At 39.6% G+C, this 20,831-nt stretch overlaps 1 protein-coding gene across 1 annotated transcript in view; it reads left to right on the top strand.

The window, feature by feature from the left end:
• Window positions 1-3,957: 3,957 nt before the first annotated feature.
• The window catches only part of antxr2a (ANTXR cell adhesion molecule 2a), a 71,484-nt gene continuing 54,610 nt past the window's right edge, over window positions 3,958-20,831 (top strand). Inside the window, exons 1-9 of the mRNA XM_046385898.1 lie at window positions 3,958-4,512; window positions 8,346-8,417; window positions 11,817-11,888; window positions 13,008-13,089; window positions 13,204-13,308; window positions 13,549-13,617; window positions 15,159-15,239; window positions 18,527-18,587; window positions 19,358-19,453. Coding sequence (XP_046241854.1) covers window positions 4,340-4,512; window positions 8,346-8,417; window positions 11,817-11,888; window positions 13,008-13,089; window positions 13,204-13,308; window positions 13,549-13,617; window positions 15,159-15,239; window positions 18,527-18,587; window positions 19,358-19,453 — 811 coding nt within the window. The 5' untranslated portion in view covers window positions 3,958-4,339. The remainder of the gene's footprint in view (window positions 4,513-8,345; window positions 8,418-11,816; window positions 11,889-13,007; window positions 13,090-13,203; window positions 13,309-13,548; window positions 13,618-15,158; window positions 15,240-18,526; window positions 18,588-19,357; window positions 19,454-20,831) is intronic.

The raw sequence follows: 20,831 nt of genomic DNA, 5'->3' as shown, positions 1-20,831 counted from the left end.
CATGCAGTCATAACTTCATGTTAGGCTGTATTTGATGGCAGTTCAGAGATCTGCAGTCATTTGCGATCATTTGTTATGCCTGTTTTCACATTGTAGTGCCAATAGATTTGCTCATTTGCAGGGAGAAGTACCATTTTAATGAGTCATTCCTTCTGTGTTTGTGCAGTATGAAGTCATTTTCTCTTAAGATATATAAATAAGAAAATATTTTTAAACACAAGAAACCAGATTCAGATCAAAGGCTTACTGCCGTTCTCTTTGATCCATTATGTTTGAGAATAGATTGCTGACAGAAATATTATCATACTCTTCAAAAATATTTCTTTGTTCTAACACTTTTGCATTTTGTCATGGATTTATCTCTTGATTAGCATCAACACTTCACTGCTTCCATAAATTAGTGTTTTTCTTTTAACTGTCACTTTTTATTTCTCCTCCAGCTCAAAAGCCCCATGACAAATTCATGCACCACAACAATTTTCTCAAGCCACTGGATTCTCATAAAGGTGTACATTTGCAAAATAATGGGAAATACATGCTTATTGTTTATTATATATTTATATATTTATTTTTGTTCTTGTTGTTTTATGCAGCCTTGCTCAAAGTTGGGTAGCATATACAGAAACCAAATGGCGTGCGAAAGAATTAACATTCTAATTAAAATCTAATTAGACTTTGATTTGCCAGATAATTATACTCGTGTGTCACTGTTCTGTGGACTATTCAGATTTGATGAGGTGTGTTAGTGGTAATTACCTCACTGATATGGAGTTGTGTGACAGCACAGTTTTAACACTGAGGCAAAACTAAGGAAAATAGATTTAGTTCATCGTCAGATCCATGTTTTTGTTGAAAGTGGTTCCTCTACTTCATAAGGTGAGAGTACTTGTAAATGCAGATGTGGACATCAGTGTTTTTGTGTTAATGTTGTCTATAGCCAGTTATCAATATTCAAACTTACATATTTGGATTTTCATGAAAGAAAAGTACACCACTCCCAGTAAATGTTTCTACGACATCCCAGAATCATGCTGAGGCCATCTTGGCTACATCTGTCTACTATATTGTAATAGCGGTGACATGTAGAAGGAGGTGAGGATAGCAAGCTAAAATGTAGACTTTGATCACATGATTTTACCCGCTTTAAGCTTGACAAAAATAAAAACCCTGACTATTTAAAAAATTATGATGACACTTTGGTGAAGGGGAAACATGACTTGTACTGACTTGGTACTAAACTTAAGACTCCACAGTCAAGGCTTGACAGTATAAAAAATGATTTTGTCCCACTTCTGCAACTACAGGGACAATTAAAGTCAAAACAGTAAGCAATATGTTCAACAGGAAAATAGCTGTTGATTTCCTCAACAATTCAGGTATTTACAAATGAATATGGACCGCACACATCTATTTTACTGCTAGATTTAAAAGGATTTCAAAGCTGGTTTCAGCTGTTGTCTCACCATTTCATGGGTAGACAGTGAATTATGTCGTAAAACCAGCAAACAAATGTGCCTACATGAATTACAGAAATTACGATATAAAACCCTTTAACCCTCCCTTTATTGAGAACTTGTGTTACAGCAGGTGCAGTTGAACCAGGTAGAGCTCAACAGCTGCTGTGTTTTTATTTTTTCTTTTACTCTGAGTGCCTGCCAGTGTTTTGACCTAATTCCATAGCCTGAAGTCACATCCTCTAGCACCTTTACACACCTTGTTCAAACAAGTGATCAGATAAGAGCAAACCTGGAATTTCCTGTATGTCCTGAAGAATACCATCTGAAGAAAGGTACCAATAGCGTTTACTGTGACCTGAGGTGGTGGTAGTCAGACACACAGGAGTTACAAAATGTAATTACTCATCTAGAGTCAACATATACAACTGTGAGAACATTTGCATCATCCACCTTGGCACTCCTTTGAAGACTTTTGGTGTTAGGATGGCCACATGTTCATATTGCATTTGGTTAAATGGTGCTGTGGAGCTCAGTTGGGTGTAGCATGGCAGCAATAAGATGAAGAAGGCTTCAGTTTTATGCATACAGCTCTGTGGTACATTGCCAACTTTAGAGGTTCAGCTCTCTGTGTAGATCAATGAGTGGAGAAAAGCACTAAGTCTGCCAGATTTGGGGATTTACATCTTCACAAAAAGACATCAATACTGAAGATGGAGGCACCTGCAGTTTCCATGGTGTGCTTGGAATAAAACAGCAAACTTAACTGAATGTTTAACAGCTCAAAATGACTGTAAGAGGCAGGTAACCATATCCACAATATAGCTGCATAATACTTTGCTTTTTACCTTTAAAGGAACATTTTCTCTACAGTTTTACTTTGTTCTGTGCTCCATTTCTGTTGTGTGTTATTGAAGGAGCACAAGCCAGAGTTGTTGTTGGGTACAATTGGGTGTGGTCACCTATTTCACACATGTGAGTTATAACAAACTAAAAAACTAAAAAAGAATCAGTGAAGAGACATAAACCAAGTGAGAAAAGAAACAGAGGGTCTAACAAAAAACATGTCACAACCACTAAGAAATATTTATCCAGAATTTATTTTTATGCTGAATGTCAGAATTTGTCCTTATGCAACTTCTTTTTTCTGAAACATCTTTGATTTCACAGACCTCACATCTGCAGCCTCTTCCTGTTCTCATTTTGGCACCATAATTTTCTGTTTCCTTCAGAGTGACTGTTCTCTCTGTGTTGGGAAAAGAGTTTTGGATGCCTGCTTTGTTTGCCAAGTGTGTTCATACTTTCTCAAATGAAGTGTGTTGAGCCAATCTCTCAGCCTGAACGTCAAAAAAAAGTCTTGGGGAAACTTTGAAATTCTAGGAAAAGAAAGAAACTTCATATACAGAAAACATTTACATCAAAGAGCCTTTTTCTATGTTACTTTGCAGGCCAAAAGTGAATAAGAACATTATGGTTCTTTTCAGTGTATCACAAATTCAATTTCTCTTTCACATAGGGGCAAAATTGAAACAAACAAACCTGCAAGTGGCACTGCCTTGTTCTTAAACTACACAAATCCCTTTTAAATCTGTGCAGTAAGCAGAAAACTATCTGCGTTGTCTCAGCTCTGACTTGTGCGAAGTCGAACCTCGGGCATGCGCACTGGATTCGAAACCGACGAGGCCTTTAAGTGTTGTCGGAAAGATTGAATTGTAGCTTAACTTTCCGATGCAAACAATTTATGGACGCTGTGTGTCGGCTTTGGTGAGACATTTACGGACCTGTGCTGTATTTGTTGGCCGATCCTGTGTTATGACAACTGGTCCCTTTGAGGATTATATATCAGACCCTCTAGATAATTTTAAGTTCAGTATGTTTTGACTTTGTAGGTGCTGCACCTATGTTGCACTTATCTACTTTATGCTGTACCAATAGTGTATAAATGTGTTCTCTTCTCTTTACTGCACTGCATTTATCTCAGATCTGCTTCAGAAAATATCACCCATTGCTTCAGATGAATTTATCTTGAATTGTATAAAATACTGTGACTAGACTAAGCCTAAGCGTTAGCCAGTCAGGAATTTGACACTGAAAATGACTGTACTTCACAATAAGTAGTATTTCTAATGTTGATACATAAGTATTTTTATTGTATTACAGGTCTATACTGGTATATATATATATATGTTTGTTTATTCAGTAAAAAATGGAGTAGGTCTACCAATGCTGAGTGCTCAAACTTTACTACCAAACTACAATTACAAATGTAGCTTTATCAGTTTTCCAACACCGAATATACGTTTATAATCTGTCTAAATAATCTGCTGGGCATTAGCGTTGAGCCCCTGTGTCAGTGCTTTTATAAAACAAAACATAAACCGTGAAAGTGTTAAAGCTCACATGAATATTGCAATCATTTTATAGTCTAATCATTACTTTGGGCTGTCACGCCGGCTGCACTCAGAAGTACGAGCTTTGGAGGAGCACTTTAAGGCAGCTTAACTTTTCTTGTAGTATGTACTTTAGCACGGTGAACTTTGCCGTTAGCATTGAGTTAGGTTATCTCCTAAACAGGATTTCTTTGGGTGTGAATGCAGGAGCCAGGTTGGTTTTATTAAGGATGTGAGTGAGTGAACAGTGAGTCAAGAAGATGAGGAAATTGCCCAGCTGTTGACGTCGGAGGGGTGATTTCCTTTATTTCGCAGGTCAGGCAGTTATCTTGATTGTTTTTGGAGGAACTTGACATGTTGGAGCACTCACTGAGGGATGTGCACGTCGTAGACAGCTGCGCTCTGTGAAGCTGCCTAAAGGTTATTTATTGTTGGTTTTCAACACGAAACCTAACTCTTCACGAGTTTGTTTTTTTGGAGGGGGGGGGGGACAAAATGTTGGAAAGGTGGTCACGTTATTTCACCGCGGAGGGTGAACTTTTTCACGGAAAGAGTCGGTATACTTCGGCAGCGGTTGCTGTCGTCCTCCTGGGTTTGTTTGCTTCGTCTTGCTGGGCAGAGGAGGCGTCCTGCCACGGAGCCTACGACCTCTACTTTGTTTTAGACAAGTAAGTAAAAGTTTGTCAGCTTTTGTTTCTGTCCGCTCTTATCGAAGCTAACCTGTGAAACGCATAGTGTCGCTGCACTCTGCAATACTTCCAGGCCTGTTTTTCTGATAAACTGTTAATGTGGAGGGAGAAGAGGAAGGATGTGAGGTGGGAGTGACACTGGTTTCTGTGACCAGGACGTTTTGCCACTCTAAGAGTTTTTCCATGGTCACGTACTGCTTCATGGTAGCTGCCAGTAGAAATGGTGACACCATAGTATGAGGTTGGGTAACTAATATGGCCAAAAGGAGAGGAGTGTTGACATATTTTTAGCAAAGGGAAGTTTGATTGCTACAGTATGACCAGTGGCAATGATGTGGGGAAGGCCTTCTTCTGTTTCATCGTGACACTGTACACAAATGCCCATAAAGGAATGGTTTTCAGAGTTTAGTGCGTGACAACTTGATTAATCTGTACAGAACCCAGACTTCAGGCCCATCCAGCATGAACTGAAGTGTCGACTGTAAACCCGACCTTATCAAAAATCTTCAGTGTTGAACCTCGGTGATGCTTTTGAGGCTGAAGGAGAGCAAGTCCTTGCAGCCAGGTCATGAAATCTGGTGGAAAGCCTGAAACTAGAAGAGTGGAAGACATGTCATGTCCGTATTGTATCATGATGTGTATGGAACCCTGACGTCTCACTGATCAATATTTGTTCTACCCATCAGTCCTTTGTTCCGTAGCTGCCCTTCTTGCCTCACAGATTGCAGTATAACATCAGCTACAGCTACAGCAACATTAAATAAAAAGGCAATGTGATGTGATGGAATATCAAACTCAGTTAGTAGTGTGAGCACTATAATATGAAAAAAACCTCCAAAAACGTATGTCTAAGTTGAACAAAGGTGTGCATGTTATTGTCTTCCTCAGTGCTTTAGTACTTGTCTGAAACTGGTTAGGATGAGCCTCAGTAAATCTGGTCCAGACTCCAGGCTTATGACTTGAGAGATAAGTAAGGCCTGTCTTTGATTGGCTGAAGTTGTGTGATGCTCAGTGGTCACATTGGAGAAAGAAACTATTCAGACAAACCTCAGGGAACCACACAGACCCAGCCATAACCACATGTTCTGTAACACTAACCTAGTGGTTTTATCCACCAAGGGTCAACCAAGCCCTAAGCAAACTGTCTTAAAGAGCACATGCTGTCATGAGGTTTGTGCATCTGTTGTTACCGTTACATGATACATGCTGCCAGTGTGGTGAAGTGGCCATGAAAAAGGAAGAATGTCATTGCTTCCTTCATCACAATAACAAAGAAAAAGCTTAAGTCTTTAAGGAATTAATATGTTTTGCCACATTTTGTGAAGGTTGCATCGCTGCACCATTTTAAAACCAAGTAGAAGACCTTAACCATCTTGGAGAGGTCCTCAGATGTTGCGCATATATCATGCAAACTAGCAAGCATATACTACTTCCTGTGTCTTTCATGCACTGGAAGTGCTGCCTCAGACATCAAAGTCACAGATCCAGTGCTGCCCGATTCAGTCGGTTCAGCAAAACTTTGCAGGGCTGCAGTAGAGTTCACAGCTTTGACAACAAGTGTTTTTAATCCTGTCGTCCCCCGGCTTGGAAACGTTCCATCACTCAGGGATGTTGAGTTGAAACACTGCTCTTCTGACCTATTTTCAAATGACCCTACCGTTTTCGAAATTGCGTAATTACAGGATGATGACTGAGATTATTGGCACAAATTTGACCAAGTGAATAGATAGTAGTTTACTCTGCATTTTACATTTAAAACTTTGGGGTCTATATGATTTGCATGTGCATCATCATCTTGGGGAAAGATACTGTACATATACACATAATGTGCAGTGATTGCTGGGCGTCAAATAGTTGCATGTCTCTTTGCCGGAAGTTTACTTTGTCCCTTCAGATAAAACACTCCGCTTTCAGATTTCCTGATTGGGTGTGATAAGACAGAAGCCTTAATGTCAGCAAACTGTGCACCAGAATTTGTTGAAGCAGAATTTTGCAATGTTCCTACACAAAAAAGCATTCCTTTTGGTGGTCTCAGGTCTCATTCTGGTGCCAGTTCATGAAAACGTTTCTCTTTTATTTCCTGAGCACTCAGTAAACTCTTTCCAAGGAAATGTGAGGTCATGTGAGGTGATGCTTTAGATGTTACTAAGTGTTTTTAGTATCAAGAGTTTAGTTTACAGCCAAGCTCTGTGGTTGGAAACTGTGGTTCTGTAAATTCTAGTTGACCACCAAATCTATATCTTGAAAACTGATATAGCTGAAAACAGCTGCAATGCATCAGTGCACAGGGTAACAGTGCTTTGGGTAAAGATAGATGAAAACCTAGAGTGATGACCTGACAGAGCTGACTGACTTATGTGGTAATGTGGCCCTAACCTCCTGGAAAAGGTAACATTAAATGTGTATTTTGAAATCATTATGTTACATGTTACTGTACTGTATGTAACTTACATTGATTTATTGCCCCTCTATAAAGGCTGGTGAATTTGTAATGCACAGATAAACATCTGGAATCTCGTTGTGAGCAGTGATAGTCACCGTTGCACAACACAGTGAGATCGTGGTGAGATGGACAGTTATGGAAATACACAGAAGTTGAAAAGCCAGAAAGGCTGAAATGCCTCTGTTGATCACTCGCACCATCAACATGTTTCGGATGTGTTCTGGAGCAGTCAAGGTTAAATGCCTCTACAAAATTTAACCGCTGTTAACAGCTGCTGATTACTCGCTGACACTCCAGCATTGTCAAAGTGCAGTGGAACTTTCCTTTACAGTTGCGTCTTCCCTGTGATGTGTGACCTTGTCTTTGGGCAGCGGGGAGGAGAGAGACAGAGGTGGTGTGAAAGATGAGCCTCCTAATGGTCAAACTCTTCTGTTTTTTGTTCTCTGCACATATATCGAATTGTAATTATTGGTTAAATTATTTCATTGTCATTACATCAAGGACACATTTTACACACTATGTTCATTGTGGTCAGACTGACTTTTCGAGGGGTGATGAGGGCCAAAGGCTACAGGTTGAACATAACATTGGTTTTTCCTTAGCCACGGTGAGAAATTCATGCGTTGTTTTCAACAATTACCAAGTCTTAATTGGTTTTAATAAAACAAAAGTCCACAGTGATTTTTAGTCTGATGAAGATGAACCTGCTATTTCCAACTTCATACTAGCAGAAGAAAGCAAAGAAAGAAGGGCTGAAGGAAGAACTCATGGAAGGAAAAAAAATGCTTAATAAAAAGGGACAAATGACAGTTGCAACGATCTTTTGTTATTTCCTTTTCCTGGCCAATGCTGCACATCTGGATGTCCTTCTGAACTTTTGCTCTGATTTGTGCCTTTTTTTCTTGTCTTCTTAAAAATTTCAGCAGGACGGCTAATGTTGACCGTCAAGACCTCTGAGATGTTGCATGTTTTTACTAAACTGAACAAATGAATTGAATTGACTTGAATTTCTTAAAACTGCACTAGAAGTTCTGTACTTAGTTATGTCCACCTCTGTGTAATGGCTGTTCATTAGACGTAGTAACTGGGGTGATTTTTCTACCTTTTATTTTGGGAAATCAAGTCTAACTCCACCAGCCAACTAGATTTGTAGAAAGGCAAAGCTCCTGTGAAAATTTGAGGGTTGTAACAGCTGAAGTGGCTGCTATAGAACACAGACTTATCAACACAATTATCCAGCATGTGGCTGGTGTTAATGTCCAACTGTGGTTGTGGTACAAAGCACAAATACTGTACAGTATTTTACTCCCCAGCACACAATCTGCTGCCACTGACGAGCTGCAAACTCACTGTTGTTTTCTTGTTTCAGGTCTGGAAGCGTCTCTAATGACTGGTTCGAGATTTACTCATTTGTGAAGAACCTTACAGACAGATTTGTGAGGTGAGCACAAAGTCACCACTGTAAGTGTCATGCAGTTTCTTTGGAAACTGAAAAAAAAGTTCAAGTGTTCGATAATGTGCATATTTTGAAATAAGAAAAAAAAAAAACTTGAAGTGAAATTAATCTGCCCAGACTTAGACAGAGAAATACCGCACGGAGGGAGGGCAAGCCATGTTTTAACAACGGTAGCAGCATGGAGCTATATCAAAATACATTCAGCAATAATAACAGTACATTTAACAAGCATATTCTTCCAGAGAAGATATTCAGCATTTGCAGGATTTTGACAGAATACTTTCATTTCACCTTTAGTTGTTTTAATAGATAAATGTATGTAATTAAAGAACATGCAATGTTAGCTACAGCCTGTTGCGTAGATTTAATGCACTTCCCACCCGTTTTACAAACTATCAAAATCGCAAAATCAATGGCACCCTTTTTGCACATAATTCATTAAAAGGACCAAACCAGAGAAACCGGATTGAAACGTTCAGCTTGCATAACGTTTGAGTCAAATGGCGCCTGCCAGCACAGTACAGACGGTAGCGACCCAGCCAGAATGAAGTGGTTGGTTGAAGAAAATAGCAAAGGCACCAGGTGGGAGTGGGTGGCAGAGAGGAGCAGTCTTCTGGGCTGTGAGAATGGCCATTTGCACCGGGGGGGTCCGGCTCCACACTTATCCCCTGCTTCCACCACAGAACGGCTGACAGGCAGACAATGTACAGTAAAGCAAAAGAACACTGGAAGGCAACGAGGACAATCTGCTAAACAATGCTCGCTCACCAAGAGCTCTTCTGTTCCGCCATGTGGAGCAAACTGGACCACCCCTCCCCACCACCCCATCCATCCCTCTAAAGAAAAAAAATTCCACCACCACCACCCTCTGATATGTCCTTGGCATCGCTGCCGCTTTATCCGTAGTCTTTCTTTGAAACAGAAAATATCTCAACACTGCTTCAGAGGTAACATATACGATCATAAGCTCCACTGAATACCTAAAGTTCGACGTTAAGTCACCACCCACGATTTATCATCTGTGACTTGAGCGTGGTTAGTTTTTAGTCCACATATGACTCTGAAACTTGCAGACAGGATGTGGACGTATACGGCTGCTACTGCTCGCTGCCAAATCTGGCCGTGTGGCTTAAAGATTGTGCTATGTTTGCGGGGGAGGATCGCGACTGGGCCATGTGTCACGTGGGTGAGAAATATCAGCACCTCTCCTTATGCTCCGAAGGCTTCGCATCTCTGAAGGAAACACTTGTGTGCTTAATTATCTGAAGTTTAACTCGCTCTGTGGGATGGCATCCGTGAGCTTTGTGTTTGTAACAGAGATGGGAAGTAACATTCACTCGAGTCCTGTACTTCTGTGCTTTAGTACTTTATTTGATGCTTTGCTTGAGTACTTCCATGTTGGAAGACTATGTTTTCATGTGTGTATTTCAGAAAGTATTGTAGTATTTTCTCGCTTACATTTGACTGATTTGATGGCTGGAGTTACTGCTCACGCGTAGCATTAAGGATTTTAAAAAGAGATGCTCAGTTAGTACTTTCGGCCGTTCTTTTCAGTGTATCCACTGTTCATCACTGTGCAGAAATGATTGGCTTTGTGAAAGCTTAAACAAAGCTCTAACAGTGGATCATATTGACACACAGGTGCAGATGCTCATACAGTGGCATTTACTGTTTAGGCTTGTGCAGATGTGAATCATATCGTTGCAGGAGTTTTATCAAATTGAATTGTTATCTTTTTATTAACAACAGTGACTTAGAAAGTTAGAATATTTAATGTGTATTGGTCACATCAGTCTGCTGCGACTTAATCTGTTTTAGGTCAGTATCAACGGCAGTTTCTAATTGTATATTCAGTATTAGATAAGCTGATTAAAATATGTCTATCAGCAATTTTTTCAGGAATTTTAACTAAAAAAAAAATAGCAGCTTTGTTTCAGTTCCTGTTCCTGTTTTATGCTGATTACACAGTGAATTTTAAAGTTATCCGAAGAAAATGTAATTGATCTGGAGAGGAGATTCTCCTCCTTTAGTTCATCTTGCAAGAATAAAAATACTCAGAATTAAGTCAAACACATTTTACATTCATATATACAAAAACATTTTGAAGGATTGACCGACATGACATATTTTTTATATTTTAGACTGAAATGACAAAAGCAGAATAATAAAGGGGAAACAGGGTTAAAATATTAATTAGATATAATGTAAACAATTGAAGAGTGAAAGAAAATCAAACTAGTGCTGGGTTACAAACTTCACTGTTGAGTAGTGATTGAAATGTGTCACTTGCACACGATATTGAAAACGACCATGGACTGAAAGCTGGCACTGAGTGCTTGTTCAAAGGCAGAGTTGTTGTGCAATAGCTTTGTATTAAGAACCACTTAAAGGCCCCCATTTGAGATGTTAGAATTGTTTAGTTAAGTAACAAGGCCTTTGTTGAAAAACATGTTAATATTGTTCAAACTACAGTAGCGGAAAACATATGTTCAAATGTTGAAAACAAACCTCAGGTATTCTGTTCTTGTAAAATGGGAAAAGGCATGAAAACCTTTGCTGTGTGTGGATTGCCAATATAATTTTTGCGTTTTGTATACTTGAATTGGACTGTTTCTCCTCAGTAGAACGATGCCTTTGGCGGTGAAATTTTCAAGTCCGTTTTTACTGTGGGTGTTGTGCATATTCCTCACCTCTGTGCTGATTTAGTTTTGACAAATTTCAGCAGGATATGTACTCAGAAATCAGCTGTGTTTGCAAAAAAAATCTGTTGATATTGATGACACTGAGTGTGCTGTAACATGGCAGAGGGACACTGAATGTAAACAGTACAGGTTGTGCAGAGGAGACTCAGTCTCATGCCACACTCTGTGGTCGGAGACACATCACAGTGTCCAGTGTCAGTTCGCACCCTTTTAAAGTCACAGGTACAAAGTATATATTTGTGTGTGTGTTTATGTGTGACTCATCGCCACAACATGTTTCCTGTCTGTGAATTTATTAATCACTTCCGTCAGCCCCACAGAAGCTGATTTAAGTCGCATTAGTTGACATTAAAAGAGCCTCTTGTGTTTGGCTAATTATTTATGCTTCTTTCATTCTCCTTAACTAAACTGAGCTCATGTAAAAGCTTTATATAACGCTGTCAGTCACACTGACTCATTTATAGCCATTCTGAGTATTTTATATGGCATGCTGTGTGTGTGGGTGATAAAGAGGATTAAGGACGGAAGTGATGATTTCATGGAGTGTGGAAGGAGAAAACCCGAAAAATAATATAACACTGTAGTATGTTGTCTTAGCTCAGTGCTGTTCTGTTTTTGGAATTAGATATTTTGAAAGAAAGCTAATATTTCTCCTATTTTTTGATTTTTGTTTTGTCTTTAGCCCCAGAATGAGAGTGTCATTCATCGTTTTCTCGGCCAAAGCAACAGTCCTGCTGCCCCTGACTGGAGACAGGTACTGAACTCTGAAATAAACTCTGTGAAACGGCTTCACGACACTGCTGTGTGACTCTGTCTGTATGAGTACCTCTGTTGTATCAAACCAGCAACAGTTTTAGTGCAGGATAAATGTGTTGGCTGTCACAGTGAAAACTGTTGTAGCTTGTTCCTTTTTAATGTATCTGGGTGTATTTGGTCAGCGTGGGAGACTTCAGACTGTTACATGATTTTTGTATCATTGCGATGAAGTAGCTTGGTGTGTCAGGTAGTTAATTTGCTAGATTGATCAAAAACAAATCTTCTCGTCTAGCTGCTTTAGCAGCTTTTCAACTAATTTTCAACAACACCTGAACAGTATGTTAAGTTATTGCAAGATGAAATAACTTTAATTGTTTTCCGTATTGTTCAGTCCTGCCGTTCATTTGTGAAATAGTTTAGACTCGCTGATTTTATTCATCTAATGACAGACTGTCCAGGTAGACTGGATAAGGAGACGACACTGCGGCTCTTTGTCTTCCTTTCTTGGTGAATATGATAACAAAACAAACAGGTCTGACAGCAGTTAATACTTAATAAAGCAGTTTTAAGGAATACAAAAGCAGTAAACTAATGGGATAAATAAACTAATGGGAAGATTCCAGTTTAGATTTGCCTGATCTGTTGGTTTGCCACGGACAGTGCACAGAATTTTTCCCTGGACGGACGTTACAAAATCACCCTGATAACATACCATATAAATTGCTATGAGTGATAGTGTGATAATAAAAATAAAACAATTATGTGCTTATGTGCACCTTCATCCAAACGTTCGGTATGTAAATGAGGTGCAACCAAAATTTGACTTAATTACCGTAGTCCAAAGCAGTGTCATACAAACAGTATCATACAAAAAACCAAATTGTGAATGTCACATTTTGGAAATTGTGGTTATCTGCATGAGCATAACCACAAATATCCACCACTTGATGCAACTACAATGCAGTGGTTCTACAAATTATTAACTATGAGGCGATGATAGAGAAACTTTCACACACACAGGGTAAAAAAATTAAGCATGGGATTCTGAAGTGATTTCGGCACAGTAAAAGTACATTAGAGACAAAATGTTAACCATTTATTTTCTGTCTGTTTTAAGATACAAGATAGAAGAGGGTCTAAAGGCCCTGCGGGCCGTGGTACCGGCAGGTGAAACATATATGCATGAGGGAATAAAAGAGGTCAGTTTACGCTCTCACATACATCCGTTGACAGCACAGAAGCTTTTCACAAACAGTCACATTATCATGAGACTCAGATTGGTGAAATGTTTGTTATTCGTTTTGAACCTGAAGGCTTCAGTTCAGATACAGACGCAATCGACCAAATCCTCCAGCATCATCCTGGCTCTGACGGATGGGAAGCTTGCAGTTTACGTTCATGAGCTCACAGTGAAAGAGGTGAGATTGGTATCATCAAAATGATGAAATTCTTCCGTCAAAACAGGTTTCATGCTGGGACCCACAAAGCTGATCATTGAACAGTTGTATTACTCCAGCTCAGTTTGCAGATATAAGTGTTTTCCTTTAATTGCTTAATTGGTGAAATATTTATTCTTTTTTCTTGAATGTGTTTTGGAGCCTTTTTCTGCTCTCTACACTCGACCTGTTGCACATCATGCACACTTGTTTAATCTGCAGGCTGAAGAGGCAAGGAAGTATGGCGCTCGTGTTTACTGTGTGGGTATTAAGGACTTTGACGAGCAGCAGGTAAGGGAGCTTTACTTATCTGAATGTGTGCTTAGCGATTACATTTTTAATAAGAGGCACCATACTGGAAAGGTGTCGAGAAAGGTAAACACATGTAATGAGAGTGCCATTACCTGTATAGAAAATCCGTGTCTTTAAGTGATATTCCAAACCTTGTGGGCTTAAAGGATGTCCAACAAAGTTTGTACTTTATAAGAGACAACAGAAGCTTTGGCCAGGTTTGATTCATGTTAGCTACACTGGATTTAAATGGCAAACTCTTAGGGAAAAAACTAATCAATATCAAACACCTCCATAATATTCCACTTTTCAAATGTTCCCGTGTATGCTAAGTATGCTCTACATAGTCACTGTTTTGCCAAAATAAGGAGAAAAGTCCGCTTCCTGCTTCCAAGACAGCAACATCTGTATTTTTGGATACATTTCTAGTTTAATCTTTACTAAGGTGTGATAGGGTGTGTTCACCCAGAAAGCTGAGCAAAGCATCAGTACTGAATTGAGACGTTTTCGTAAGCAGTGAAAAACCTCTTGTAGCTGCTTTAATTACATTGCACATACAACTACCAAATAAAGTGAATGAAAATTAAACTGAGGGAGTTCCCATTCAGACAGTACATCAGCATACAAAAAATATTAATCTGTGATGTAGCTCTGCTTTTATGTGCTTTTGCATATACATTAGTATGATGAGTGAACTCTCTGACATTGTTAGATTTGTTCCATTTTGTGGAAGCTCCATAAATGACTTTTTGATGTTTTTGAGCCTCTGCGCTCTTAGTAAGACGCTAAATGAGTGAGGATTGTTGATCGAAGTGTAAACATATCTTCAATCAGACAATTCTTCACACATTTCCTGATAAAAATCACAATATTGCAGTGCCTCCAGCACACACAGAGTGTATTTTTTGTGTTGGATATTATTCACAATTGGAAAGGGTCACATGACTAAAAATCTGTTAAACACTGATGTGCAGGGTAGTGCGTCAATTAAAGGTTACTACGAATATTTACATTACTAGTGTTTTATGTGGGAATTGTAGATTAAAGACGTCATTTAAATCAGTTATCGACTCACCACAGGGTTTGCACTGTTTATCAATAAATATGATTGACTGCAGAAAAATCTGTTCACCACTTTCTCACCATCAGATAATCTTCCTCCCGGGCTTAGTTCGGTCTGAGCTGCACTGAAGTGACAATCTGTCCTTCTTATGTCAGTGATGTCTGTAGTTTTACTGTCTCTCCTCCAAAGTGGTGGCCTGTCCCTTGTAACTATTGGTAACCACGTTGTGATGAGCTCTTATTAAGTCAAAAACAAAAGGCAATATTGAGTCCCAGTTTGTGCTGCAATGATTTTTTTTTTTTTTTTTTATGGTTGAGCAAAGTGTTTGCCACAGTCATGCCATCTGCTATGTCTCCTCCTGCCCATGATATGAAAGGAAAGACAGTGCTCAGTCATAAGGAGCAAAACAGAAAAAGAAGAAAGCAGCATTAAATCAGCAGTACCTCTTGTTTACTCAACTCCTTCATGATGCCAACAGCTTGCTGATATTGCGGACACCAAGGACCAAGTGTTTCCTGTCAAAGATGGCTTCCACGCACTCAAAGGCATTGTCAATTCTGTAAGTTTTCCTGCTTTGTGTTGGGGTGTCTGTGTGTGTGTGTGTGAGTGTGTATGTGTGTGTTTGTGTATGTTGGACTAATTGATATTTACGATTAATGGGTGGAATTTACGTTAATCCCCAGCCAGACTCTTGGCCATAAAACTGGTAGTCATATAAAGGTCATTTGACTTATTTTAGAGATAATTGAAGGTGGTAACATAGTGCAGATTGTGGGTAAATTTGGTAATCCGGTGGATAAAATTGTTTCCTGCCTTGGCTTCATTGAAGTTTGTCACAAATTAAAGCAAAACCTCTGCGAACTTCCTGCTAAGCTGCATGGAAAATGTCTGTGGAAAGAGCTGCTCATTGTGTCCTCCGTTTGTAGACGGAGAAGGAAATGTCTAAAGCACTCTGAAGCAAATTAGACACTGTAATGGGAGCAGCTTGACAGTTAGTCACTGTCCATATGACATCCTCTTCACAGTCTTTTCATTGTGTTGAGTGACAAAACTCTCAGTGCAGAAGCACCCCTCTGGTACAATTAATGGCTTTATTTTTTATTTTTGATGAGAAATTTGGAACAAAAGGCAGCGAAACGCATCAAAACCCATCTTGTCAGTGTAATGCTGGAATCAGTGAATGACTGTCAGAGTATAAGAGTCCCTTAAACAGTATTTATATGAAGTTTCCAATGCAGCCTCGTCGTCCGCTGCCAGCCAATTAGTGATACTTTCCATTTGCTGCAGCTTTTAGCCTAAATGCTGTCAGCCAAGGCGGGGGTTTGTATGGCAACATTTTTACATGAATCTGAGCCCGGAGCCCTGCGGAGCTCGCTGACCTGAGCCGGACTTACATCTGTGTCGGAGTAGACAAGGCCAGCAGTGTTTAGGGAAAGAGCAGAACCAGACTGAGCTGTCAGATGTGCAGCTGGAAGGACGCAAAAGCCAATGGGTGTGTCTTGTTTCTGTGGTGTGAAGTACAACAACTATGAGTGATTCTGTTGTTTTTAATATGACTGTCAATTAAATGAAGATCCGTTGTTTCACAAAATGTAGGAAGTGGAACAATGTATGGGTGCAGACAGTATTGTGCAGAATATCTTGGGTGCCAAATGCACCTTTTAAATCCCTTCGCTTCATATTTATCTCATATAATTGAAACAAATGATGATTAGACCATTAGTTAAAATTTATGTGTGACAAATATGTTTTGTGTGACACCCCAAACGTCATCTAGGGTGCTCTGAATTGAGTCCAGGTGATGCATTTTGCAACAAAATGATAAAAAGCGATTGAAAAAAATGTGGCCATGATTCATTTGAAACAGGCGTAATAGTTGTTGGATTGTCATAAAGTGTGAGTAATCGTGACTAGCACTATGAAAAATGAAAAAGAGAAAGTCATACATTAGTTTAAAGCTAGAATATTGTCTTCTCTAGTGAGCATGTGAACACAGCTTGTCATACTTAGCATTGAAATGTGGTTAAAGCCTCTGAAAGGGTGAATTTGATTATTGACAATTAGAAGAAAATATGCTTCTAATCTGATTGTGTTGAGCAACAAATTTTTTTCACCCAGAGAAGAGCATTAATACATCCTTATGCACGAGGACGTCCTCCACATTGCACTCGTGTATATTTTTACACAGCACTTTCCAAAATTTTTCAAAGCCTGCACAAGAATGTTCAGCACAACAACAAAAAGCTCATCCCCTCAGTCCTCGGAGGCGCTGAGCACAGTGACGCTTCTAGCATCCAAATGAAACGCGGAGCATTCTTCTCTGATTAGTAATACTGGATTCCTGACTAGTTGGCCTCCTCGCTCCTCTGTTGGATTTCGAGGATTTGAGATCATCTGTGCAGCCTTTTGCTGCAGGATCCACGCTGCCTCTGTGACCAGCATGACAAAACTCGCAGAAAGAAGCTCGGCAAAGTTGTGTTTGTGCACCCTGTTAGGCCATTTTTCTTTTTCTTTTTGTTGTTTTTTTCTTTCTTTCTACACTTGACCTTTGTTGTCTGAGCTGCTGGCCTTTTGGGAAAACCCCAAATTGCAATGAAACCACATTGTTATTGTTAACTTCCTTTAATTTACTGAACACATTCAGCTGAGTTTCGCTACCAGTACACCAGTAGTACCAGTACAGTATCGCAGACTTCAGAATTTTCTGCATTATATGACGTGCTCCTGTTGATTGACAGAAATGCTGTCCTGAACTTTTTCACCCAATTTTTTCCACAAAATGATTAGATCAGCCTCATCCTTGCAGAAACCTCACCACTTACAACACTGGCTGAGATATTTGGATGACTTCGGATATTTGGACGACTGCCTCCTTTTCCCCTTGCAGCCTGTAAATAATGTTTGTCAAAAGATCCCAGAGAAATGAATAGCTGCTGTTTGAGTTCAGGCCTCAGCATTCAGAGCTTATATTTTAATATCTGAAAACCACCAAGGATCTAGTTTGTAGATCTTTCTACGCGAACAAATGACTTCATTTACCCACATTTCTTGATTAAATACCATATTTTGATCTCTTCAAGTGCTTTTTTTTCCAAAGGGCACTTTAGAGCAAAAATGTTCATACTGAATGGGAAAACAATGACACTTATCGGGTCCCTTCATCATTTTAAGCAATCAGTTTTGTTTTATTTTCTTTTTTGCCTCCTTTTTTCTCTGGCTCTGCCAAGGAAGTAATTAGACGGGGAAAATAGTGGCACAGAGGAACAGCAGCAGATCTTTTTCCTCCCAGCTGTCATCTACAACCCTCTCCCCTTTTAACAATTCCATATCAAACCATCATATTTAATAAGGCCGCCGTACACACTTCCCTCTTCCATTCCTCAGATTGAAGTTTCACCCAACATCAAATGAAAGGTTCAAGTGTCCTATATTGCAGTTAATATGCTTCTTTTTACCGACTGTGTACTGGGATTTGCATAGTTTGTCCTTTGTTGATTTACTGAATCATAGCGGATAGTGCAGTTCCATGACAGTGGGCTCACACAGGCCTCTTTATATGGTAATGCGGGATCCCGGAGGTTTTTAATAGAACTGAGAAATGTAATAGTCTTGCATAATTTTCCCATAAAGACTAACACAGCTGCCATTTCTGCTCGCCGTGGATGTTCGGCGCTCTCCTTTAGCCGCCAGGCCTCGATCAGGAGTGAGACATTTCTCAGGTGTTGCACCCTAATCTGTTTTCTAAACTTGACAGAGCCGATAACAACCAGGACTTGATGTATTTATTCTTGGCCCTCAAGTGATAATGTACCCATTTTACTTTTTTCCTCCCCTCTCATCCTCCAGATATTAAAGCGATCGTGTACAGAGATCCTTAGTGTGGAGCCCTCCAGTGTCTGTGTGAATGGTGAGTGGATCCTCCTGCTGCAGTCAGTCCCTGGAGCTCTATGCACATTCATTCCATCCTTTTACTGCTTACTCGCTGAACTCACGACATGTTTCCAAGAGGCACTGAAAAGATGTCTCGTTTTTCAACGGTGGTGAGGCAAATCTGCTTGCACCATTGAAAGCAAACTCCCCAGAGAACCTAAAAAAATGCTAATTATTTCAGACTTTGGTTGGTTGGTTTTCAAGTTTTTTTCTTGTGCCCCTTCAACATTTACCCTGCATCACTGTTTAACTTCCCTCTTTGAATATGCATAACTCACATTTTGCGTATTCAAAGAGGGAAGTAGCCCTTTGAATACTGTTTGATCTGCAGGTCTCTTAGAGGCTCTGTGAAATAAACATAATATACAGAATTCAGAACTCGGAGCTCAAACATTTTGCTTTTTTATTCTTGTTTTTGTAGAAATATAATTTTCAAAGGAGTATATTTGCTGCTGATCCTGCCCCCCATCTGATGGGATACTACATGGATACTCCTGCACCATCATGTTAACTCAAGTTTCATATCTCTGCACCAAAGAGAGTCTAATCTCTAATCTCTGATACATAAATGCACTGTTGCTCACATGCATGAAACTCTTCACACTTGGTGGTAGACGGTTAATGCAGCGAGGCTCACTGGAACTTTGTATGCAGATATCCTGTGATTTTGGGCAACTTCTTGAAACTCTGCAGTTATATGTTCGTTCTTCCTTCCAGTCTTATCTCTCATTTGTTTACATTCCACAGAGTCCTTCGACATCGTCCTCAGAGGAAACGGCTTCACTCTGGGCCGCAGCAATGAAGGCGTCGTCTGCAGCTTCATAGTGGACAAGCAAACCTTCAGTGAGTGGTAGAAATCATGAGAGACTATAGTACATGTTGAATTCAGTTTGTTGTATTTACAGCACTGCCTCTTAAGCACAATGCTCGAAATGCAGTTTAAAATGTTCACTCAGCCCTGATATTTTCTGTCGGGTAATAATTTCTGTCTGGCCCTCACTGATGCATCCTCTGATTCTAAATCTTGAAGCTTGCATCCAGTATCACAAATTAAAACAGTCAAGCTGGAATTTGTGGCTGTTGTTTTGACAATAAATAAATCATAAATCTTAGATCAGACAAGGCCAGTATTAGCATGGAGAACAATAAAGCAGCAAAATAAAAATACCGTATTTTTCGGACTATACGTCGCTCCGGAGTGTAAGTCGCACCAGCCAAAAAATGCATAATGAAGAAGAAAAAAACATATATAAGTTGCACTGGACTATAAGTTGCATTTTTGTGGGGAAATTTATCAGAGACCAAGAACAGATATTTCATCTTGAACGATAAATTATAGTAATAACAATAGATTAGAGAACAACGGGCTGAATGGGTGTCTGGTATGTTAATGTAACACAATAACAGATATTCAGATAACTATAACATAAACAACATAAGTTTACCAAACCCTGTTCCTCTAGCTGTGGCCACCTAGCTTTTAGCCCACGATTAGCTTTTTTGGTTTTCTTCATTGCAGTTAGAGTATCCTCCGCTTTTCGCCAGTCCCTCACAAGTTTCTCGCTAACTACAAACTTTCTCTCAGCTGCTCGATTACCGTTTTCGGCTGCATATTTCACTACTTGCTGCTTGTAATCTGCAGGGTCTGATTTTCTTTTTGGGGCAGTTGTGTTCAGTCTTTCTCAGTTGTCTTTATAAGTTTTAATTTTTCGGTGGTACAGGAGTAATGGGCGTAGCAGATACTGGCACACCAGCCTAGAGCGCCCCCTCGGGGCTGTCAGTGTGAACGTGTGAAATTGCCGTATATATTTTAATATATAAGTCGCACCAGAGTATAAGTCGCAGGACCAGCCAAACAATGACAAAAAGTGCGACTTATAGTCCGAAAAATACGGTAGACAAAATGTGGGTATAGATTGTAGATGCCTGAATTTAATCAAAGCTCCCAAAGGTGTTTTTGAAAGCAAGACTCATTTGCATTGTATGCAATGTATTTATTTAAACGGATCAATAAGCTGCTCGGTGTGAGCTGAGTTCAGCGTTTATATTGAAAACTTTTGTTTCTGTCAACTTACATGTTGTCCACAATTAGTTACACAGAGCCTGCAGTTTGCCTGCAGCCATGAAGACAATGCACAATTGATTCCATAGTGTCCCATTCTTAAATAGAAAGCATAGGGGAAGTTCACATACACACAGCAGCACTTTGTGCCTATGAAGT

This window comes from Scatophagus argus, chromosome 4 (genome assembly GCF_020382885.2).
Source record: "Scatophagus argus isolate fScaArg1 chromosome 4, fScaArg1.pri, whole genome shotgun sequence".
NCBI lineage: Eukaryota > Metazoa > Chordata > Actinopteri > Scatophagidae > Scatophagus > Scatophagus argus.
The sequence above is the reverse complement of the archived record's forward strand: the minus strand, read 5'-3'. Positions and strand labels throughout refer to the sequence as shown.